This window comes from Trichogramma pretiosum, unplaced genomic scaffold (assembly GCF_000599845.2).
Source record: "Trichogramma pretiosum strain Unisexual culture from Peru unplaced genomic scaffold, Tpre_2.0 scaffold25, whole genome shotgun sequence".
NCBI lineage: Eukaryota > Metazoa > Arthropoda > Insecta > Hymenoptera > Trichogrammatidae > Trichogramma > Trichogramma pretiosum.
The window spans coordinates 578,380-602,312 of NW_019641621.1; the positions used below are offsets into that span (position 1 = coordinate 578,380).

At 41.2% G+C, this 23,933-nt stretch overlaps 3 protein-coding genes across 4 annotated transcripts; 1 reads left to right on the plus strand and 2 right to left on the minus strand.

Moving 5' to 3' along the window:
- Positions 1–2,599: 2,599 nt before the first annotated feature.
- LOC106654044 lies at positions 2,600–4,588 on the minus strand. Its single transcript, XM_014373733.2, has 6 exons — positions 4,454–4,588; positions 4,166–4,393; positions 3,907–4,129; positions 3,229–3,829; positions 2,900–3,158; positions 2,600–2,833 (listed from the first exon to the last, which is right to left on the minus strand). Exons 1-6 carry the CDS (start codon positions 4,586–4,588, stop codon positions 2,627–2,629), a joined length of 1,653 nt encoding a protein of 550 aa, XP_014229219.1. The 3' UTR covers positions 2,600–2,626.
- A 351-nt stretch (positions 4,589–4,939) lies between these two features.
- On the minus strand, positions 4,940–9,450 carry LOC106654098 (SH3 domain-binding protein 5 homolog). Its single transcript, XM_014373800.2, has 7 exons — positions 8,594–9,450; positions 8,137–8,199; positions 7,917–8,054; positions 7,680–7,841; positions 7,299–7,587; positions 7,105–7,232; positions 4,940–7,043 (listed from the first exon to the last, which is right to left on the minus strand). Exons 1-7 carry the CDS (start codon positions 8,639–8,641, stop codon positions 6,114–6,116), a joined length of 1,758 nt encoding a protein of 585 aa, XP_014229286.1. The 5' UTR covers positions 8,642–9,450; the 3' UTR covers positions 4,940–6,113.
- Positions 9,451–16,249: 6,799 nt separating this feature from the next.
- On the plus strand, positions 16,250–23,336 carry LOC106654092 (synaptic vesicle glycoprotein 2B-like). Of its 2 annotated transcripts, XM_014373790.2 has the most exons (11): positions 16,250–16,966; positions 17,328–17,393; positions 19,608–19,769; positions 20,831–20,993; positions 21,064–21,185; positions 21,274–21,667; positions 21,744–21,894; positions 22,151–22,265; positions 22,336–22,495; positions 22,578–22,705; positions 22,782–23,335. In XM_014373790.2, the coding sequence occupies exons 1-11, from the start codon at positions 16,942–16,944 to the stop codon at positions 22,829–22,831; spliced, it is 1,536 nt and encodes a 511-aa protein (XP_014229276.1). In that variant the 5' UTR covers positions 16,250–16,941; the 3' UTR covers positions 22,832–23,335. The 2 variants fall into 2 exon arrangements, with proteins under 2 accessions (XP_014229276.1, XP_023314628.1); XM_023458860.1 differs by lacking the exons at positions 16,250–16,966; positions 17,328–17,393 and adding an exon at positions 18,481–19,202 and having other exon boundaries at positions 22,782–23,336.
- Positions 23,337–23,933: the final 597 nt, after the last annotated feature.

Consider the following 23,933-nt stretch of genomic DNA (forward strand, 5'->3'; position numbering starts at 1 on the left):
ATGGGCTTTCGCTTCTTCATTTGTTTGTTTATTTATTTCTTCTATATCGTGGCGGGAACGAGCGCGTTATTAAATAGAAATTCATAGAATTCTCGCGCACAGCCACTCGCGTGCGTGCCTGTTTCGCGCTACAAACGTCAGTACGCGTTACGACGCCACAGCGTAAACAACCGAGTAAGATCGCAGCGCATCGACTGTCGCCAGTGTTTTTCACAAGAAAAAAGAAGTTTCGCGAGTGCCCGCAACGATGTCCAGGTCCAACGACGAATCGGACGAAAGTTCGCACGACGAAAACGAGGAGGACGAGAGCAGCTACGAAGAGGACGAATTCGACGCGAGTTCGGATATCGATAGCGACTATTACGAAGAAGATCTGGATGACGATGAGCTAAAACCAGTAGACAAATTGATGAACATGTTTTTGGAAGTCGACGTGGAGGTCAAACGAGAGCGACGCGATTTCCTCGAGGAGCTCGCCCCCTTGATCGCGGACTGGAACGGCGATTATCCGGATCTCGCAGACATCTTCGAGACGGAAAAGATGGACTGTCTTCTCACGGAGGCGGTGGCTTGCACGAACAGACGCCAAGACAATCCAGGAAAACTCTTTCTCGAGTTCGTGGTTAGCTGCGGCTACAAGGACGAACCCGGGCTAGACGTCGTCGGGCGTCGTCGTTTCACCGCGGTGCATCGCGCGGCCAGACGCAACTTCTTCGACGAGAACGTCCGCGAGCTCTTCAAGATCTACAAGTGCGAGGTGAACTACGCCGACGAGCTGGGAATGACGCATTTTCACGCGGCCTGCCAGGCCGGCTGCAAGGACGTCGTCGCAAAATTCCTCGAGCTCGGCGTGGATCCGCAGCTGCGCGTGCCGGAATCGGGCAATACCGCGCTGCACCTGACCCAGAGCGCGGAGGTGTTCGAGCTGCTGCTGAGACGCGGGGCCGACCCGAACGCGGCCAACTACATGGGTCGCACGCCTCTGCACGTCATCTGCGAGAGCAACGGATTTCACAACGACGCTCTGGTCGAGTCGCTGTTCAAGGTGGTCGATGAGAAGCGGCTCGAGGTGCTGGTCGACGCCCGCGCCTGGGAGGGCTGGACGCCGCTGCACATGTCGCTGCGTCGCGGTCACAGGCACCGGACCGAGCTGCTGCTGAGACGCGGGGCCGATCCGAACGCCGCGGCGAACGACGGCTCGACGCCGCTGCACATGGTCTGCACGAACTACATCGACGAGTCCGAGCTATTGGAGATACTTTTCAGGATCAGCGACGAGAAGCAGCGGGAGGTGCGGGTCGACGCGGTGGACGGCGAGGGCCGGACACCGCTGCAATTGGCCGTGGCGAACTTCCTACTGGACACCGTGGAGATTCTTCTGGATCGCGGCGCCGATCTGTCGAGCTTCGTTTTTCCCTCGGCCAGTCAATGGGCCGCGGGATTCAGGCCGCACTTGGGCGAGGTCTTCATGAATTTTAAATTGAGAATCGCTTCGGGCGCTCTGGTCGTCGTGGAACGTTTGGAGAAGAGAGGCTACGAGTTGAACCGAGCCGGGGCCCTGCGGATCATGGAATTTTACAACAAGTACCAGCTGTGGAACAGGTCGGCCGATCTCTACGCACTGCTGCTCGGCAACGAGGAGTTCGCCGCCAGGATGAAAAGTACGAGGATAAACGAGTCGAGCCTGACGCTCTACGAGCTGCTTCGAATGCGGCCCGCTGAGGCCGCGAAACGACTCGCGTGCACGGACTACTTCGAGTTCGCGAGACAGTCCGATTTCGTCGACCTGCTCAATACGGACAGTACGATCATCACCGCGCAACTGTGCGAGATACTGTCGAGAGGATTTTTCCGCCGATGGGCGCTGGATTGTCTCCAGGAGCTGGTCCGTTATCGGCTGCCGATTCTCTGCTGCGATTCGATCGTGGAGAAGCTCGCGAACGAAGATTTGTGGCGTGTCTGCGTGGCCGCGGCTTTGGGCCAATGTCACGAGCGAGCCAGTGATAATAAAGGTGTAAAGACGAACGTAATAATAAAGCGCAACGACGAGAGACCCGTGAGGGCTAAGAAAGCACCGAAAAGGCTGCAAGATTACGTTCGCTGAAGATTACGAAGATTTTTTTTTTACTCTCGTTATGCAATAATTATTAAAAGTTATGTATTTGTGCTTGTGATGGTGGCGACGAACGTATTCGCGGACTTTTTTGATGTCTGCGATGTTCGTGTTTTAGCATTAAAATTCAAAATAAAATTTGCTTAGATTTTAATTTTGTGTGTTTTGAATCATTTCAACATATCCTCATTTTTTATATATAATAAATACACATTACCTCGATCGACAGTTATCAACATAGAATAATTTCGTGAATCGAAAAACATGCCTTTTATTACTTTTTACATCTCTCGACATTTATCATCATCATCATAAATTCTGCAATTCTCTGCGCTCGAGCGGGGCGAGTTGCAAACGAATCGATCTCTCTCTCTCTCTCTACTTTACGAAGCATTTATAAAATGTTTGTGAAAAAATTCGTTTCCCAAGAGAGCAGCGGGGTGCAACCCTCGAAAAATTCATCACGATAAAATAATAATAATAAAAACAAACTTTTCTCCTCTTTTGTTTTTCTTAATGCACGACGACGTTGATGTTGATGTTGCGACAGTCGCGCGAGGTCACGTGCCGGATGAAGCCCGCGTGCAGAATGACGCAGTCGCCGGTGAGAAAGACCTCGCGCGGCCTCTGCGCTGTGCGCAGCGAATTTATCGGGCCCGTGTAGGTGAGCGAGCGACCGCCGCCGCACTCCTGGCCGTTGTCGTCCACGACGTCGAAGGCCTGAAGAAAAGAACCGAATGGAATCTGTTCGCGATCGGCGTCGATACGATTTATTTACTTCAGTACCTGTACGCTGTAACGCAGAAGCGTGACGTTGGCGGAGCTGCCGATATCGAGGCCGGCGACCCAGGCTATGACGACGTCGTCGATCGACCGATGCACCACCGCCTCGTTTTCTACGCCGCAGCTGTTTCGAACTTCGGCCGAATCACTTTTGCTGCTGCCGTAACAAGTGGCCAAACGAGCCGCCAGCAGTGGCAGCGGCAGTCGATTCTTGTATCGCGGATGCACGTGCATGCCGTTGAACTGTCTGGCCGCGGGACCCCTGAGAAAATCAACAACGTAAATCAATTCGATAAACGATCGTATCCTCGAGGGCGCGCGCGTCGACTCACGACAGCTTGTTGGAGACGAGCAGCAGGGCGAGGCAGCGACTCGAGTCGTCGTCCAGATCGTCGTAGTCGAAGATGAAGGTGCTGCGCTCGCCCGGATCGACGCCCAAAATCGGCACCTCCGGATGGTCGAACATGAAGTGGTTCGCGAGGGCCGAGAAGGCGACGTTGACGGCGCAGTCGAGCCGCGGACACTGGATCGGTCGGCGCGAGCACTCGGACAGCGTCTGGGCGTTGATGATGCTGTTGGTGCCTGCGGCTCGTCTCTGCTGCTGATCTCGACGATGTTGTGGCTGCTGCTGCTGCTGTTGAGGTTGTGGTTGTGGTTGAGGAGGCGGTCCCCGCGATACGACACGACGAGCTGCCGGAGGCGTGATCCCCTTTTTGGCACGTGCACCGCTACTGGACCGATGAGCAACGGGCTTCGTCGTCGTGCTAGCCAAGGTTTCGCTCGTTCCACCCCTCAATCTGCCTGAATCGCCACTACTACTGTTACTGCTGTCGTTGTTGTTGTTGTTGTTGTGGTTTCTGGGCGGTGGCAAGGACGCACTGGTCGACATCGAGGCCCGAGACTCCGCGACCGAGCACAACAGGCAGTTCGTGTCTGGCTCAAAAAAAACACACTACGTAATCAACGAATCACACGCACAGTCCGCAACATCACCACCGATGTATAGTCACCTGATTTCACGGCCAGCTTCTGCACGCACCTGTGGCAGAGCAGGTGGCCATCGGAGCACAGCAGGGCCCGCTCGAAGTCCTCGACCAAACCGGTGCCGGCACGACCGAGAGAGTAGCGGCACACGCTGCATATGGCTCGGCGCGCGTCCGAGTACTTCATCTCCTCGAGGATGTATCTCGTTTCTAGCTCCTGCTCGGCTTCTTTCTCCTCCTCCTCCTCCTCCTCCGCCTCGTAATCATCGTCGTCGTCCAGTAGTACTTTGCCTTCGTCGGGTGTTCGATCGTCGTATTCATCGTCCTCGTCCTCGTCGTCCTCGTCTCCATCCCGATCGTGTTCGGCTGCACCGATTTCGGCGTACAGCATGGAATTCTCGCCGCTTATGCAGCTGCTACGACTGCTACTACCGCTTCGAGCTGCATCGTCGAGGAGCTTGTCGGCGGCGCCGGTCGAGTCCCCCTCCTCGGACGCGTAGAGGCTATTCGAGTTCTGACCCACAATTAACCCAATTTTTAACTGCTTACTTATTCATTGCTATTATTTATTTACCAAGTAGGTAAAGACTTTGTAGATCGCGTCTTGCGAGAGCGAATAATCGCATGACTGTTGCTGCTGTTGATTTTGCTTCTGACGTTGCTGTTGCTGCTGAGCCAACCGAGTGACCCGCTGCTGCTCCTGTTCCATCTGCCCACCGAAATTTCCTCCTGCAATGTTTCAACGATGGCACTCGCGAGACACTCCGCTGCATTGCTCCCTATCTGTCTGTTATCTATTTCTCGCGCTATAACTCGATGATTTCAACCACTTGACGTACCAACGTTGCGTGTGACTTTGATCGCGCGCTCATAGCTTGCGTATATGTACGATTGACAATGAGAAATTTTAAAAAAGAAAATAGAAGCTTCTTGTGAAAAAAAAAACCTAAAGATCAGGACGTTTATTATTATCGTAAAATCATCGTCGAAAAAAAGTCTCTGATGATCGAAAGAGAAACAAATGAACATTGAATAATAAATAATGGTTATGGATGTATCGTATTTTTCAAAGTTTTTATTTGCAATATATTTGTAAAACTTAAAACAGATTGATTTTTTGTTTACAACTCCTTTTTTCTTTCGATAGAAAAAACGCGCAATATAATTTACGCCCAAAAGACTGTCATGTGCATCGAGTCCATTGACATACATCATCACCCGAACGAGAAGCAGCTGTTTATATTTTTTACATATAATATTATATATTGTATACAATTTTTGTCGAGTGATGATCATATCAATAAAGAAGCCCTAAGATTATTTTACAACGAACACTCACAGTATTATCCACGAATCACAGCGTAAAATAAATTTCGTACATTGTACAACAATGTAGAATATCATCGAAGTATGTATATAAAAGTTCCAGAAAAAACATTCAAAAATCGATTATTTCGTGTTTTTATTTTTCGCACATAGAACGCGATTTGAACTCCTAAAATTGTTCTACCTAAAAATGAGATTCCTTTTGATCGCTTTCGCTTTTACAGAATACATTTACATACGCACTCTCATTCATACTAAAATATATCGAAATAAAATCATTCTTTTCAATGGCAACTGTCGTAAGACATTTGATTTTGATTTTAAATTGCATAGCGTTACTAAAGAGGGATGACTAAAGCACAGTTCTTCAACATTGTTTATCAATTTTAAAATTCCTGTGTGAAGAGCATTCATCATTTTACAATTCATTTTTTCTTATTTTGTATATAAATACAATATAACATAGGTCAATAATTTTATATTCATTTATACAATTCAACAATTTTTAACATTTTTTGTCTCTCTCATTTTGCAACTATAAGAGTATGGTTTTTAATACTTCCTATTCAATTTAACTACATTCAAATGTCATCATATTTTCAATATTAGGAAAAAAATTATGCATACAAATATTTCAACGGGTTTTCATACATCAGATGAATAACATCTTGTGAAAACCAATCTACAAAATATTAATACAAACAAATCACAACACTAACTATAAAGTCAAGTAAAAAATGAATAACATAATGTCGATAGACAAGACAATACCTATATCTAGCTAAACTAATTATTTGGTATATTTTTGAAATTTTTATACATCTGTACAGAGTTTTTACCAATTAACAAATAATTTACAACGTTACGTAATAATCATTAGAAAATGATTATTTTTTTTTTATAAAAATTTAACTTTCTCCTACCAATTTGTGCCTTGCATTAGCCAATTTTTCAACACTAGCAGCTTGTAAATTTCCCAAAGCTGAGTTATCAAGCAGAGTTTTCAAATGTTGCTTTTCATTTAAATTTATCATGCTGCTGCTTGTGTTTTTTTGTGGCATCAGATTCGTTGATTTTTGAAAGAAAGATAGTAGTGGAAACTCTTTGGTTTTTAGAGAAGATGAAACCGACTGCTTACTTATATCTTTCTCTGTCTCAGTACTTAAAACATTGATTGAAGAAAGAGTCCATGGTGTGGATTTACTTCTGTTCCTGACAGGTGTAGAATCCAAACTATGAGTTACTTTGTTCAGATCTTTTGACTTTGATATATTTTGCAAATCATGATGTTGAGTAAGCACGGAATGAATTTCAGAATAAGTAGGTTTACAATTCTGATAATTTTGATGATTTTCTTTGGTAGAGTCATCTAGACTTTCAGATCTTTTTATATTTTCTTTCACTTGATGAGATTGATCTTCTTCCCCTTTGGAATCTAAACTTTTAGACTTACCAAAAGAAAATGACCCAATATTCATTGAACTATTTGTTAATGATTTTGAAAAACTATTCATAAAAGCAATTTTTGATCTATTAATAATAGAATTTAAAGGACTTGGTGGTGGTAGCTGCATATTACTATTTTTCGAAGTTGTACTTTCTTTTGCTTCATTTTGAGAAGGTTTTTCAAATCTAGATTCTTGTGGAGCTTTTAAATCAAAGTCATTCAAAGAACTGGTGTTATCAGTTTTAATATTTTCACAAACATTAATAGATGAATTGTTCAAATTTTCTATACCAGCTTGTAACTCTCCTTCCCACTGATTAGAATTTGATTCACTGCCATCAACAGATCTAGTTTCTAAATTATCTAGTTGTTCTCTCAAGTTTCTGACATCCTAAAAAATAATTTACTTATAAGTTTTTATCATCCATTGAATTAAACTTTTCAATTCTTACCTCAATATCTTCAGTTTCATCTTTATTCAAATGTACTTTGTTCAAATCTTCTGTATAGTATGAATTATCTTCAAAGGTTTCAAGTTCTGCGCCAACACCAGGTTCACGGGGACCTTTTGTTATCATTTCTAAAATAAAAAATTTCAAAAGTTAACAATTTGAAAGTAGTTTTGATTACCATAATATATATTTACCTCTTCTTTCATGAATTTGATTACTTATTTCTTCTAAAGCATTGAGGCTTGCTGCATAAGCGCACTTGGCATCTTTTACTGCTTTTCTTAAACATTCTACAACTTCTTTTTGTATCATTAATTTTTGTTCATATTGAGCTTCGAGACTAAAATATGGTTCTGCTTTTATTATTGATTTGCGATACTTTTCTTCCAATTGTTGTACTTTTTTAACAGCATCTTCAAATAAATTACGATACTTGAGATATTCTCTGTCGTATTTTGTTTTCAGTTTTTCAGTCTCTGTAACCTATCAAATAAAAAATAGTGCTATGTTTAATACTGAGAGCATTTCAAATTGACCTATGAATTACTAATAGACTCTTTCAATGATCGATATACCTGAAGGGTTGCCCGATTCATTGCATCTTGCCAAGCTTGGTCAAATTTCCACTCATGTTGATGAGACATGAAATTTTTCTCAGCTACGGCAACTGTTTCCCTGGCAACTTTATGTTCAACATAGGCTTTTTGAAAAAGGTGAGCTTGTTCTTGGCACTTAAGCTATAAAAAAAATGAAAGATTAATTTCACATCAATTGGAAAGGTAAAAATCGTTTGATTGAAGTGACATTCTCACATTGGCTTCATTGGCAATTTTTTGTACGTCATGATAAATCCTTGCTTTATCAATGACACTGCTTCCCAATTTGTTTATACATTCTTTCAAGCGGTTATTATTTTCAAAAAGTAGTCGATTGTAGGCAGTAGTAGCTTCCTGAATTTCAATAAATGCATCAAATAAATAACCAATTTCAGTAAAAATTACATGAAATTATTGAAAAAATAACATTTCTTACATCGAGCTCAATCTCAAGTTTATTTATGTCATCCGTTGCATTGTTCAGTTTTTCCAATTCGATCTGAAAATATAATCATGCGCATTAGCAAAAAAGAATCTGAATTGAGATAGAACTGTTGGTCAAAATTGCAGAACTGTCAAAACTGATGTACAGTATATCAGTTTGTTGTTGAACAAAATATCAACGCATGTCTCTATCGATAATCAAGCGAATATGTAAATAAAGCCAAAGAAACTTTTGACATCCTCTATAACTGTCTATTACTCCCACCTCCACTTTCGTACCTGACAGAAAAAAAGGTCATACCTCCTCTTATCACTAATTATGTCAATGCTTAGGAGAGACAAAGATAAAAATAGCTCGTATATCGCCGAGGCGAGTAGGCGTGTCAACGTGTGCGTGTGTGTGTGTGGGAGCAATGTATAAAATAGAGCTGCTGCTACTGGATTTTTACCTGAATCCGAGGGTCCAACGGGCCGTCGGTGTCGTCGACGATGTTCATGCTTGCGACTCTGCTCTCAACTGCAGCAAGCTACGAATCTCGCTGCACGCATGACACCGCGGACCAAAATTCGTTATTAACTTTGACACACTGCTCGACGACACTCGCGTTAGAGACCTCGATTACGATCTCATAATTGGCAAAATTATTCACGAAAGACAGTCGCGTACGTATAATGGGACGAAGATCACTCGGAGATCACCTTATCACTGCTGCTGCACACTGACATTGTTCAAACGCTGGCGAGTCGACTCCATTTTGACGTTTGCCTGGCACGGACACACGCGTATATTCTCGCTGCTGCTGTTTTCTCCAACGATGACTGCGTACGAAGCAGTCGCAGCAGAGCTGAGACGACCGTTGCTAGCTTGGCATGCACACACACACACAGCAGGATGAGTTCACCACGCACTAAAAATGACGCAGCTGATCCCCAAGGCACATTGACGTTGTCGTCGAATACTACTACTATATACTACACTATGATATTACTCGCACGAGCTCTCGTTTTTCGCGCGGATGCGACAATGACTCCGTTGTGTGGCGTGCGTATATTATATCGCGAGGCACACACGCGTTTCAATTTTTTTTTTTTGTCTACACAACGTATTAATCCGAATTACTAATTGGCTTGGTAGTAGCAGTAGCAGTAGTAAGCGCTTTATGTAAAGAATAAACTGACAACTCGGAGTTCAGACTGTGTCGACGCATGCAGCATTGCCCGTGGCGGCGGGGCAGCAGGTGAAATTATATTATGCGCGAGGCCGTATCTTACTCGAGCGAAGAAGAAGAGACCAGCTCTCGCGCATATTTTCGTGTGTACAAATATTTCTCGCGGTTCGGCGCTAATATAAGTATAAATTGCGCTGCTACTGCTCGCGAGACCCAATTGTTTTATCGGGCAAAGAAATTACAATAAAATGTATACACGCGGTATACGATGATGATTAAACGAGCAATTATGCGCGAGAGAGAATCGAAATGAAAATTTCTCACATTCGCGTGTACGACGATCGTATATATGTAGATGACTCGAAACTTTCACGAGAGAGGACTCGATGCAACGTATATAAACTGCACGAACGTTATGTGCATATATACCAACTGTATGCATTTATTTGTTATGGTGTACAGTCTGGGGCACTTTGAAGATGCTCACAGTAATAATAATAACAACAACAACAACATCTCGCGATCCGAGAAGCAGTAATGTGAATGTACGAGGTTAGAATGCGGCCGATGGATCGATGCATATTTGCGGTATTCAAACATTTTTGTCCGTCTCCGCGTTCGATATATGAGTCACTTGATTGATTTTTTTTCTCGGACGCATGGCCGGTACTCAATGAAATATAATTCATAGGCGTATTTTTAGATCGGACTACAAAAATCGCCACTCGTGAAAATTTATTTGTTTATAATGGACTCGATCGACCGCGCATATATTTAAACGAAACATTAAAAAAAAAAACACTATTACTCTACATTCGTGCATGAGTAATTTTATCAAAAATGCGTATGAATTCATACAAGCTCTCCAAATTTTTACGTCATCGTGACGAAATTTGAATGTTCAAATGGATCGGCATCTCTTTAAAATTGATAAAACTTTTAAAAATCACGATTCCAACTCGATGAATCTTTCTTAGATTCGATGTAATAATGGTGCCGATAAGAAACGAAACGTCAAACATAATTATAACAATCGAAGAAAAAAAAGAAACGAACGAGTAATCGTTTCCATATCCGCATATACGAGCACGTACATACAATTACAGCCCAAAACGATAATTCGGTAGGCAATAGCATTTAAACGTTTAGCGGCTGATTTTATCGCGCGCTTAAATACTCTCGCGACTTCTTGTGTTTTGACGGAATCACGTTTGAACCCGATGCGACTCGCGAGCGCGGGTGGTGTTGGCGCGCGATTTCGTAATCGACAGCGCGTTTCAAAAAAGAAAAAAAAAATCATCATCTTTTAAAATCGTATACTCGAATTCTGTATACACGCTTACATACGCTTTTCAATGTCAAAGATATATTGTTTGTTCATGTGTGCCTCGTGTGCTCTCCTAATGTTATTGTGTCGTCGTCGAGTAGCGCGCGGAATTATTACGCGAAGAAATATATAGAAATATAATTATGCAGCGGTGATGTAGTTTTTTTATTATGGGGTCGCGACACGTTTTTCTCTCGTCGACGTAGCTGGAAAACCAATTAAAACCAAATAATTCGCGCTTTAACGTCGCGTAACAACAACAGATACATACATATTCGATCTATCGTTTTCGTCCTTGTTTTCCTATATTATATATAAATGTAGCGATAATAAATATCGTTCGCAATCCTGTGTACAATAATGGAATTGCTGGAAAACGCATAACCTCGGGAAATCTGCATACCGAGAAAGTGTCTCAGAGGGGAATTACTCCAATTTTCCCATCCTGAATTTCCTATGCGCTTTTATCTCTCTCTCTCTCTGTCTTGCGTTATTATAATATTATACTGCCGTTTCCAATGATTTTGGCCCCGTTTGCAAGTTGCGCCATAACGAGGGTGCAATAAACCGCTGCGATTAAAAAGTAAATCATCCGTCTCTCTCTCTCTCTGGGTAAATTAATTGTCACATGCCACTGCTGCTGCTGCTGCTGCGTCCACCTCGACTTTTGTTGACAATGTGTATCATATATATGTGTGAATCAGCTCCCAACTGCGTAGTTCCTTTAACGGTACGATTTATACTGTTGTTGTTATTATTATTATATTTATTTCTCACATTCGCGGCAAGGCACACAGTCGGGCGCGCGTAATACAGGTGTAAACATGGAAATCTAACAATACAAACATCGAGCGCGCGGATAAGCGGCGCGTGGTATTCCGTCGATTTTACGTATATATACCTTTTTCTCTCTCTCTCGTATTGAGATAATGACTTCGTGTTACAAGTATATCGATGATATATTGTATGTGCGTAAATAGGAAAACATTTGCCGATGATGATGATGATCTCCCTAAAATGCGAAAAGAGATAAAATGTAAGTCATTGGCGAAGAACAATCGATCGATGACCGATAAAAAGTTCCATAGCCTGCAGATTCTTTTTTTTTTCCAAAAATTTGCCTATCTCGCTCGAGTAAGCAAGCAAGCTAAGTAAGCATAATAATATACGGAACGGAAACGTAGAGGAGTCGAGAGAGAGAGAAGATATTCCATGTGAAAACATTGAATCGATAAGGCAATTGCAATACATATACGATGTGTATCGATTGCCAATCGAACGACGACGACGATGATGTGTGCAGATAAATCGCTGTAAAATTATAACTGCACTTTTTTCAGTTTGTTCATTTTGTATCGTTCATAAAAGTTACATATCGGATGTGGAAGGTCGATGATTCACGCGCGACAACATTATTACGCGTTTCGCGCTCTTTATATTATTAATATTGAAATCGGCGCGTACGAGTACGGATTCATTCATGTGCGATGGATGATTGTTAAGCAACTCGACGACGATGAACGAAAAAAAAAACAAAAAAAAAAGAATCGTATCGTTCGATAAGGCATCGCTCGAACATGTGTTTATTTCTATTTTCTTCTGGATGATGACTATTTTGTATACGCTAACGTGTATATAATTCCCAATTAAATCGTGTACAATGTGTTATGGAAAATCCACCTTTTACTCGAATCAGATAGATTATTAATACGAGACAAGTGTATGTACGATCGACGATAATATCTCGTTGAGTCTACTGAACTATATCGGTAACTATTTGCATAGCCTAAACTTGAAAATTTTTTCTCTACTCGCGATAAGCGTTTGAAAATAAACGCGCAATATTATATTCGGGATATACTTTGGTACTATTCAATTTTATACATTAAGCGAATAATCAGCTGACGAAACTATAATATACGGATTATCTATGTAGTTATTTTCTCAAACGGTGGCGATAACTACTCGCGCAGCACTGATTTCATCATTTGTTTATTTAATTAAAAAAAATGAAAAAAGGAAAAAAGAATAATAAAAATAAATAACAAAAACGTACGTATACCCACCGCAGATTACGAGAAAGATAAACCCGAGCGCGTATTATATTATAACGACGACGACGATCGAGTCAGCATTTGTATTGAGGTAAGTATCTAATAAAAGCAATTCGCGGGGGTTGATAAGAACTACGAGTCATCGTGTACGCGCGCGAGTAAGCGTCCACTCCATCATTGAAGATATTGAAAAAAAATGTCAAAAAAATATAATAATAATGCCGAAGGTACGATCAAGACCACGATTATTAATTATAAAATGCTTAGAAGTTTATCGGAAATGTAGCGCGTGTACGAGTGCATCGTCTGTCTAAGTATCGTCGTGGCGTCGCGACACCCGCGATGCCATTGGAACTTGGATTTTTTTCGTTTCGACTTTTACATAAATATACAACAGCTGCTGCTGGGCCCGATTTAATCAATTCGACGATTGTTCTCGAATATTATTTTATTTATTTATTTTTTTCATATCGTCGAATCGACTGCATAGAATATAATTCGTAAATTTAATTTGGATCGTTTATCAATCGGAGAGAGAGAGAGAGTACGAGACCGTGTGGTCGCGGCACATGATCAACGTTAATATTTATTAATTAATGGCTTTGTCAATATTGAACGAACCCCGACGTTTTCCCATGTACTCTCTCGCTTCGTGTACGCGCATTTTCGACTCGACATCGACGAATCATCGGTAATTTTTTTTTTTCTCTTTGTTGCTCGAACATCGCGAAATATTTTCGGGGTATTACCTAATGTTTGCGCATCGCGTGCATCGGTAATTACACCCACGATTTCGGTGTATGTAACAATGGTGTGGTATCGGATAAACAGTTGCTATTCCTTACACGATTGATCGTTAAGGAGTTGCAGATTCGGCGCCGAAATGGATATGTCCATATGATCCATATAATCTTTGGGGTCTATGAAAAATGCCAAGCATTCGTGCGTGTGTGTTTATACACCTACATTTTTTTCACTAGTCCGTTCCTGGGTGTTTATCCAAATAAACACATATCAGATGCGGTTTTAAATTAAATCGTTTCAAGGATTAATTGCATAAGTCGCGCGCGCGGCCTGTGACTATATACATCATTATTGTCTCGTATCACTTTTTACGTACATTATATATGTTTATTATTTATAAAATGAAATTGACGCTCTTACCTTTTTTACGCCTTGACTGCACGATGACAATTACAATAAATCTGGAACGCGGTTATGATATTTTCCTATATAGAATACGGCGCGCGGCGCGTAGTTAACGATTTTTTTCCTTCTGTGTGTGTGTTTTTTTTCTCTTTTCTGCTGCTTTACTCGTTTTCTGAATACCAACGTAAATCGTCATCGCGAGAGTATACGTATTATACGTGTATATTAAAAGTACACAGAGAGAGCCTCGGCTCTGCCTCTGCGCTTCGTGTAAACACTTGTCTGATATAAACTGTCGCGACTCTCTCGCGATTCATTGAAAACACATAATACACACGACTTTTTATAGAGATGAACGCGTCGTAGCACCTACTGCGAATGACCAAATTAAGCAGTTTCGCGCGTGTATTATAATTCGATCAAAAGTCGATGTGTTTTCATCGATACGTAATTAATGTATATAAGCTCTGAGATTTTTCAATTTTTATTTTATCGAACATCCACGATCATAAATACATAAGCGCGCGATTAATATCGCTTTTACAAAAGTCTGTATGTGTAGCTGCATTCGTCTGTTTGGGCTAGATTCAACGTACAATATCGGAATCGTCACTCGCATCTCTCTGTTGGGCTTGCGGTGTTGCACCTCGATTTTATCTTATCGTTCTATATTAATTTAGCGCGTCATCATCATCGGGTTTGTTGCATTTCGAGAGAGAGAGATCGCTATAATAATAACGCATACCTGTATCGCTCGTGTCAAATTATACGCATTGATGTCACTGCGCATAAAATTACAATTAAAGATTTTTTTTTTTTTAGGCAATTGGTCGATAGTTTAGTAGTCACTTCCGCAGCGATAATTTTCAGCCGAATCGAAGAATTTGAAGTGACGAAAACCGCTATAATTCGCCGCGTTGAAGTAATAATAAAGGATGCGAAATTCGAGGAAGTCGAGAACGTGTGAGTCAAAGCCCAAAATTGTCGACCAGTTTTCTTCCGATTCGACGCGTGTATACGAGAATAAATAATTTGTGTGTACCCGCGTTGCCACCTGTACTCGAGAGATTTTTTTTTTTTTTTGCTCGCTGCGGCTGAGATTTCACGCGTTGCAACGAATGCGCGGTGAAGCGTGTGCCGAATTGTTTCGATGATAAATTTTTTTTTAACGAAATATTTGGAAAGTTCGTGAGTCAGGCCAGGAGGAGACACGTTTTTTTTTGACTCAGAGGTCCGCGAGCGCCAAATTTGAACGAGACCGTGAGCCAAGCGGCGACGATTCGAACGATTTTCTATAAACTTGGGATTCGAGTTAATTTATTTATGGCGACGAAAGAAAAAAAAGATAAAGGATTATTCAAAATCGTATACATCAAATACGAATTTATAAAATGGTTTATAATGAGAACAAATGAATATTGAGCGCCGCGCAGAAACACGGGAGTAGGTAGGCGCCAGAGAGACTCCTTTCGTCGAGACCCATGATAACTGCTGCCTTTTTCTGGCTTTCAACTAATTTCGCTTTTACAAAATAATTTAAATACGAATATTTACAGAAGACGAACGGAATATTGTTGTCGAGAATTCATTCCGATAAATTTATAATATAAATTTTTGAGTGATATTGCAAGTAATACGGTGTGCGGAGAAAAAAAAACGACGTATCCGCCGAGATAAGTCCATTTTTATTTATTTATTTTTTGTTAAATTTATTGATTTGTAAATTTGAAAAAAAAACGTAAGCCGCAATAGGAATTGTACATCGAAAAGCCTCCCGGGGAGCCTCTTATGCGTGGATCTATACACACTCGAATACGTACTACGAGCGAGTCGAAGAAAATTTTCCGAAGGCACTCGAAATCGCGATGTACACAGCGGCAATATTACATATCGGAATCAATGAGTAACGAGAGAAACACACCTTGATGGATACAACGCGCGACGCGATGCGTGATTCTTCTATTCGAGGCGAAAAAAAAAGAAATTTTATTGTAACATCGATGCCTATCGTCGACACATACGACTGCACACAAAAGTAAACACGCGGTATAAAATAATCTCGGGCAAAAATGCGCCGTGAGAGCCTTCTCGAAGATCTCTCGATGTACATACAACGGGGGTGGGGTATGAAAAAGAAAAAAAAAAGAAATGGCATCGATCGGGCCACGCGATCGGCATGGAAAAGAGTTGTATCTATCCGCTGCATCGCTATTTATGTGTACGTGTGTTTATTTGGAAATCGAGAGAGGTGTAAGTGCGACCAACGAGAGGTGAGCCGCGCGCGACTCTGTTCTCTCTCTCTCTCTAGACACTCTCTTATCTCGCGGCACACAGGTGTGTGTGTATGTGTATCGCTGCTGCCACTGCTGCTGCTGCTGCTACTAAGCGCGCTCCCAATTATTATTTGCTATCAACGGCCGCGCGCGCGACGCGACGCGACGCCTTTAAAACGGCGCGATCTCCCAAAGATCCACTCATTCGATCACCGGAATCACAACAATTCCGAGCACGACGACGACGAGCCACGAAGCGATTGTGTAGACCGGTATCGAAGCAGCAGTGCATACAGTAACAAAAAAAAGTACAGCCACCGCCGACGACGACGAACAGTTATAAATCCAGAAAATCGATGATATAAATGTGACGAAACTTTTCTCTAGCTACGACTACTTTTTTTGCATGTTTCTCTCTGAGTAATAACAATATATAAAATACAGCAGTAGTAGCAGTATAGCAGCATCAGCCCCCACCCTATCTGTCTTAACAATCGGAGATTGCGGTGCGTGAGTGCGCGACAACACGCGAGTGAATTTCTTTCTCATTTTTTTTTTTGTGATTCGTGCATTGCATCGATCGATCGGCAATTGAGAGTAGTGTTGCAGTATCAGTAGTGTTTTCGGAGTAGTTGAGTGTCGTTGTACCAAATCCAACGGAGGAAAAGGTCTCCCGATTCATTTGCCGATCTTTTCCCGAAAGCATCTCTGCATACATAGGGGGTTGAAGCCAGTCGAACCGCCGCCAGTTTTTGTCCAACACACACACACACGCATACGAGCGAGAGAGAAATTGAGAAAATCGTCGCGGCTGCGTGTGATGTGATGAAGTCACCGGTGAAACATGAAGGTGAGTAGTACACATTGAGCATAATATATAGCATACGTACGAATTTCAGTGGAGCGCGAGCCGCGCAGCGCGATAAGGCAAAACTAGTATTATATATGTGTATTAAATGCCGATCGACCGCAGTACCACAGTAGCGCACGCGTCAATTTTTACACTCGCATTCTTTTTTTTCTTCCATTTTTTCCTTTTTTTTTTTGACACGTTCCAGTGTATAAAATCCGTTGAATTACGAGGCACGTGTCGGTCCGCGCGCGCGTCGCACAAATTAGCCATATAAAGCATCGTCGCACACGCGTGCGATGCAAAAAATAATGTACGAAAATCTGCCAACTTGATTTTTTTGTGTGTGTGTGCATTGCAGCTAACAGTAAGCCTGAGCCAGTCGACGAGGGCCCCGTGGATTTCGAGCGAGCCATAGAACTCACAGGTAAACGCACATTTTTATTCTACTCATTTATAAATATTATTACGTACGTATAATTCTCTCGACTCTGTTGCATGATTAATTCTCTCTATGACTAATTTTGCAATATATATTTCCGTTATCTCTCTCTCTTTATGCTTCTTTCTTTCCGATACGCTACTTTCTTCTCTTTTAATCGATTGCGTGTGTGTGTGAGTGTGAGTGCGTGTGTATGCGTGTAATAATTATAACCCAATCTAACCATTAAAAACGAGAATCTTTTATTCCAAAGACTTTTTTTGATATCGCTAACGAGTAACGTTATTAATACTTGATTTTTTGTGCATCGTCGTAACATAAAATTTACCCTTAAAAAAACAATTATATAAGTTTTTTATGAAAATAACTGCGAAAACAGACAGTTTATCGATAAGAACGTTTTTTGTCGCCGTCGATTATATTGTACTTATATACCATGTGTAATGCTTAAGTTTCGGAAGCTAAGCATCGTCGATTCGATTCAAATTTAAGCAACTGGTCCAATAATTTGACAAGTATATATAATGAGTTTTTAAACTCCTTGAGTTTGTTTTCTCGATGTTTTTTTAATTCGCAGTATAAATATCGGAAAAATTTTTCACACTGTCATGTACGAGAGAGTGCCATAAGCCAGTGCTCAAAAAATTCGAGACGTATTCAAAAGCGTTTTTTGTGATTAATTAAAGTTTTTACATTTGTCATATCGAAAGACGACCTACTGCCGATTTTGTTGGAGTCAGCACTTCGTGGTCCGAGTCGAGCAGGTAAAATTCTGGAGTTGAAAAAATTATGCTCTCCTTGGAAAATTTAAATTCCTGAGCAGGGCATTGAAAATGTAAAAGTATGGGGGATGTAACAACATTTTAATATATTTTCACAGATTTTCAACCCTTAAAAAGTAAATTAAATAATGAGTACAAAACACGCATTTGAATATTTCGAATTTTACGCTTGTTTATGCATTTCTTTGAAGAATGCGAAAATGTGAAAATTCTGCATTGAGGAAATGTAAGCAATCCCATACAAAAAAAATTTGTAACATGTGTGAAAAAAATGTTGGTTACTATTAAAATATTATCACATAAATTTTTTGCCCAAATTTTTTTCACACATTTCTTCGTACTTTGACACTATTGTAATACCATAAATCCGAGAGGAAGTCGGGATCCGGTATAAGTAATTGTTTTATTGCACCTTGCGTTAGTATTGACACTGTTATCAATGTTTTGCCAAGTGAAAAATCCATTCACGAATGTATCTAGCATTGATTTATTTCTATGTAATGTAACGAATGTTTGCGTGTCTTTCATTGTTCAATCTTGGATTTGTTTTTTAAACCCAAAATTTGCATAAAGTATAATCGCGATTGTCTGATGCTCAAAGCTCTTGATCTTACGAGCAATTACACTTTTCCAAAATATACGAAAACAATCGCAACGTTTTGTTTCTCTTTGGCACGCGTGACTTGGTTTCAACCTTTTTTTTAACAAATTCCGACAGCCTCTCCGTGATTCAGAAATCTTTTCTTTTTTTTCCCATTCATACCCCCGCCCATCCCACGTGTACAATTCGATATAATAACAGTGAAATGTTGTATGCTGGTCGACCCTTACAAAAACAAAAAAATTCAATTAATAAAATTAATGTCGTGGGCGTCATTATTCTCAACAAAATTACATATTTTAATAGGATAAGCATTATGTGGGTCATTGATTATTCAAATCAGGGCTGCCTCGTGCATATGTTGAGTTTTCCGCAACAGTTTAACGATTTGATTCTGACAGTCATGGTAAAGTATGTACTAATACAAAATTTTTGTCACGATTTTTTTTATATACAACAAATAACATTCTCTCTAACACACTTTTGTCTAACACTATACTCGTTCTCATCGTTGGTCCTGAACTGCCATTAAGAGATGCCGAGAAAAGAAAATTGCGCAATCGTTGAATAATATTTGATTGTAATCGAGATAAAACCTTTGATTCGAAGCAAACATTTTTTGCACTTTTCTCGCGTATAAATAATTAATCGCAGTTGCACAACCAATGAACTCATTTAATATTTATTATCTACAAAATACAAATGTATGTTTACATATACCCAAGTAACACATTCGTGTCGATACATGATTACAAATAGCCCGTATGAATTTTGACAATCTAAAATTTCATTCGCCTCGCTGCTGTTTCTCTATAGGAAATGGAAAATTCAATCACTTACTGCTGCTGGCAATGTTGCCGGTGTGCTGGGCGAACGTCTACGCGTCCACGTCCATGTCCTACATACTGCCGTCGGCGGAGTGCGATCTGGAGCTGACGATGGTGGACAAGGGACTGCTCAACTCCATGTCTTTTGCAGGTAAATACAAAAAATTTTTTAGCTTCGTGCGTACACAAACAAAAAAAAACTCATTTCCGGTTAATAAAGTTTTAGAAAAAAAATTACGCAAGAGAGCCGTTATTTACCGCTCGCGACCGTATGTCATCCTAACGAGATATATGTATTCGTCACGGGAGTCGTAATGTGACACTTTTGTCGTTGCATATTTCTTCTAAAACCCAAGAAAAAGCAGCAATTACATAAATGGTCTTTGTTGTAAATCGATATCGAAAGTGCAGAATTATCAACGATCCGCGCAATTAATCATCGGTCGAAATTTACGAACGGTTATTTCTCTCCCGAAGTTCGGTAATAGAGATTTTGCGATAAAAAAATAGAGAAAGAGAGGGAGAGAGAAAAAAAAGAGGGAAAACTTTTGAAACGTTACGAGAGATTCCGAGGCGGCGGCGGCGACCGTATAATAACTATTGTGCAACGCATTTATAATAATTTATAAACACGAACGGCGCCCCCACGCCGCCAATCAACCAGGTATACATAAATAGTTGTCACCTTTTCGAAGATGAATTGCATTTTTCATCCGATCAAGGGGTATACCCATTTTTTCGTAGTTAAAAAAAAAACGGCCCCGCGTCATTTTGTCGCGGCGCGAAATGTGCCTACCTGTCTTCCGCGCGCGCGCGCGACCAGACAAGCTAGCTCCGTGACGAGAGAGAGATAAATAATACATATATAAACATTGAATGAAATATTATCGGATTAAGCCGAAATAATTTGAATAGCTCGATTTTATTGAGTAAAAATGTACGTCAGTCGTTTCGGCATTTCATTGATAAGGAGAATAAGCAGAGGAGAGACGGCCCCGGAGGCTCGCAAAATTCTTGCATGTGTAATTACATCAACGCGCATAATTTATAGACAAGCAGCAGCGTGTATGCCACAATCACGCGTCTAACTCCGGACGACACTGTCATTGTTATGCACGACGATATCGATATGCAGATTTTATTACGTTAATAAGAAGAAAAAAAAATAAATCTGGTTTATTGATTTAATACTTTTTTTTTTTTTGCTCGAAGGAATGATCATAACGTCCTTCGCGTGGGGCTTCATCGTGGACGCCTACGGTCGGCGCAAGATCATGGTGTTCGGCTTCCTCTGCACGGCCGTCTGCAATCTGGGCAGCTGCTTCAGTCAGGCCTCGTGGCAGCTCATAGTCTTCAAATTGGTCGACGGCATAATGTAAGTGTTTCGATTATAATTTTCTGGACGAGACGTGTAAATTAAAATTTCCGTCTATACTATTTTGCAGCATATCCGGGCCGTACGCGGCGCTGCAGTCCTACCTGGCCGAGGTTCACGGCGAGCAACTTCGTGCCCAGGTCTACATGTGGATGGGCGTCGGCTTCGCCCTTGGAAATATCACCCTCTCGTGTAAGCACGATTAAAAAATTTATTAAAATTAAATATCAACGTCGTCGATTTTATTCATTTTTTGTTTTGTTTTGCTGTGTGCGCTCAGGTCTGGCATGGCTCATCATACCGCACAAATGGACGCTGGGTGAATATCTGCCCGTGACCTCGTGGCGGCTCTTCCTGGGCCTGTGCTCGCTGCCGGGCCTCGTGGCCAGCGTCGCGCTCTGCTTCTTCCCCGAGAGTCCGAGATTTCTGATGGCCAAGCACAGGCACGACGACGCCCTGCAGGTCTTCAAGAAGATCTACTCGCTCAACACCGGCAAGGATCCCGACACTTATCCGGTCAAGTGCCTCGAGGAGGAGGAGACGGTGAAGATAACGAGCGTCACGTTCAAGCAGACCGTCGTCGGCAGCTTGAAGCAGATACAGCCGATCTTTCTGCCGCCCAACGTCGTCACCCTCGTGCTCACCGCCTTCATCCAGTTCGGCGCCACCATCGGGTAATTATTCTATACAATTATTATATCGATAAAATTTCGATGAAAAAAATGCATCATCGTTTCTTTTGTTCTTCAGATCCAACACGCTGAAGCTGTGGATGCCGATGCTGTTTGCCATGCTGTCGGTGTACGACTCGAAGCACGCCGGGGGTCCGTCCAAGACGATGTGCGCCAAGATCAGCGAGGTGCCGCCACCCGAGCCTACGGTCACCGGCGGCTGCTCTGACGTAAGTCCGACGATAATGCACATACACACGCGCGTATAATAAATACAACGTTTGCGTTCCGATAAAATCCTTGCCCCGCGTAATATAGCGATGAAAATGTCAATAAAAGATAATTATCGGCTTTGCTCTAGTTTTTCCCTGTATACGAGAAATTGCGATAATTATAGATCGGTTCTCTCGAAAAAGTGCTTCGAAATTGCACGCTCTTTGACTTTTATCTACATGAGAAAAAAATTTTTTTTCGTTATCTTCGCAGGCTACCGTCGACGCTACCGTTTACATAAACTCGATCGTCATCTCGGTGGCTTCCGTTATCGGTTACATGGTGGCCAAAACTCTCGTCAATTACGTCAGCAAAAGGATACTCATGAGTAAGTTAATCTTTTTTTTACACATTCCATAAAAGTTTTTTGTAACTATTCGAAAAATTTTGTCTCGCAGTTATCTGCTTCCTCGGAGCCGCGACCTGCTGCTTCGCGTTGTACTGGGGCGAGGACTCCAGGAGCATCCTCGGCATATCGTCGGTATTCGTCGCTCTGACGAGCATAGGCGGCACGATAGTCAACAACGTCGTCGTGGACATGTTCCCCACGTCTCTCAGGTAAATCATCTCGCTTTCCAAATAGAATGATCGATGATTTATTGATTATTTATTAATTTCTTTTCTTCATTTTGTTTTGCAGAACGATGGCACTCAGCGTGACGATGGTCATCGGTCGCTTGGGCGCGGTCGTCGGTAACGTCCTCTTTCCGGTGCTGCTCAGTTTGGACTGCCTCGGACCGTTCATGATGATCGGCGCCGTGTGCTTTGGTAATTATTATATATTTCATTGAAACGAAAAAACAAAACTTTTTCCCAATTTTTATCTTTCTTCTTCTTTTTACAGCTTGCGCAGCTCTGGTACTGGTTCTGCCCAAAAAGAGAACGTCGTCATGAACAAATACATAATAATTAATAAATAATAGGTTTATCAAAGAAATTTGCCGATGACGTTTCGGCATGTATGTGTATAAACGAATGATATTAATCTACATAGCTTTATTTTATCGTTAAGTTTTCAAAGATTTACTTGTTAGTCGATTGTGTTATTAAATTTCATCCTAGGACAAATAATTGTATTTCGAATTTAAACAAATTATCGTGTATTAGATACTTTTTATTAATTTTAATGAGTTTTCTCAGCTGTAAATAATGATCGATATTTATAGTCGCGAAAGTTCTTGTTTGTACATATGAGCATTTATATAGATTTTATATATTTAAAAAAAAAGAAGAGTTTGTGTCGTTGTTGTTGTTGTTGATGATGTGCGAATCTCTAGTTTGTTAATTCGTATTTTATAAGTTTATAAAATTTATAATATCGCTTAAGTTCTCTGTTAACTGATGAAAAACAGTATAAAATATATATTACTTTTTTACTCAAAAAAAAACTACTACTCTTTTGCGTACTGAATTGATTTCCGTTCTATTTCTAACGAAAAATTAAACGATAATCGCGCGCTCGAGACATTTTAAAAGAAGATCCGAGAAAAACGATAAGAATAATTCATGGTCTTGCAGAAATAAAATCAAGGTTTTTACAATGTGGAATAATTAATACCAGGAACAGAAGAATTTATAACGATCGATTGTTTTCGATAGACTGTTGTTTTTTTGTATCAGGCACGATTGAAAGAAATTTTTTCCCCATTTCATATACGAAATCTTAACAAACCGATTTTTCCCCAAAATAGTTGCTCCAAAAAATTACGCTTCATTATTCACAGGGGGTTTTTACATATTGACTTTGCCTGCCGAGCTCTAATCAAACGGCCGATGATTTATAAATTCAAGAACAAATAATTTTCAAAAAATAACAGATGAGTAACGCACATCGCTCACTGGCAAATACATACTTACACACATCCGAGTTCTCTCTCTCGAGTTCGCAGGCGAGAGATTCGACGCGGAGGCACGAGAAATGAAAACCAACGGAAATAGGAGCCGATAAAAGATTGTGTATCACTTCATAGCTGATATAAGCATCAGTGAGTCGATC

Bases quoted from the DNA above. Each gene is read 5' to 3' on its own strand.
- LOC106654044 (XM_014373733.2), bottom strand. From the start codon at position 4,588: ATGGAACAGGAGCAGCAGCGGGTCACTCGGTTGGCTCAGCAGCAACAG. The intron at 4,394-4,453 runs GTAAATAAATAA...ATTGTGGGTCAG, and splicing joins ACAAAGTCTTTACCTACTTG to AACTCGAATAGCCTCTACGC. The intron at 2,834-2,899 runs GTACTGAAGTAA...TCTTTTCTTCAG, and splicing joins TTCTGCGTTACAGCGTACAG to GCCTTCGACGTCGTGGACGA.
- LOC106654098 (XM_014373800.2), bottom strand. From the start codon at position 8,641: ATGAACATCGTCGACGACACCGACGGCCCGTTGGACCCTCGGATTCAG. The intron at 8,200-8,593 runs GTAAAAATCCAG...TTATATTTTCAG, and splicing joins CGTTGGACCCTCGGATTCAG to ATCGAATTGGAAAAACTGAA. The intron at 7,842-7,916 runs GTGAGAATGTCA...TTTTTTTTATAG, and splicing joins AAATTGCCAATGAAGCCAAT to CTTAAGTGCCAAGAACAAGC.
- LOC106654092 (XM_014373790.2), top strand. From the start codon at position 16,942: ATGAAGTCACCGGTGAAACATGAAG. The intron at 21,895-22,150 runs GTAAGTCCGACG...TTATCTTCGCAG, and splicing joins TCACCGGCGGCTGCTCTGAC to GCTACCGTCGACGCTACCGT. The intron at 22,496-22,577 runs GTAAATCATCTC...TTTGTTTTGCAG, and splicing joins ATGTTCCCCACGTCTCTCAG to AACGATGGCACTCAGCGTGA.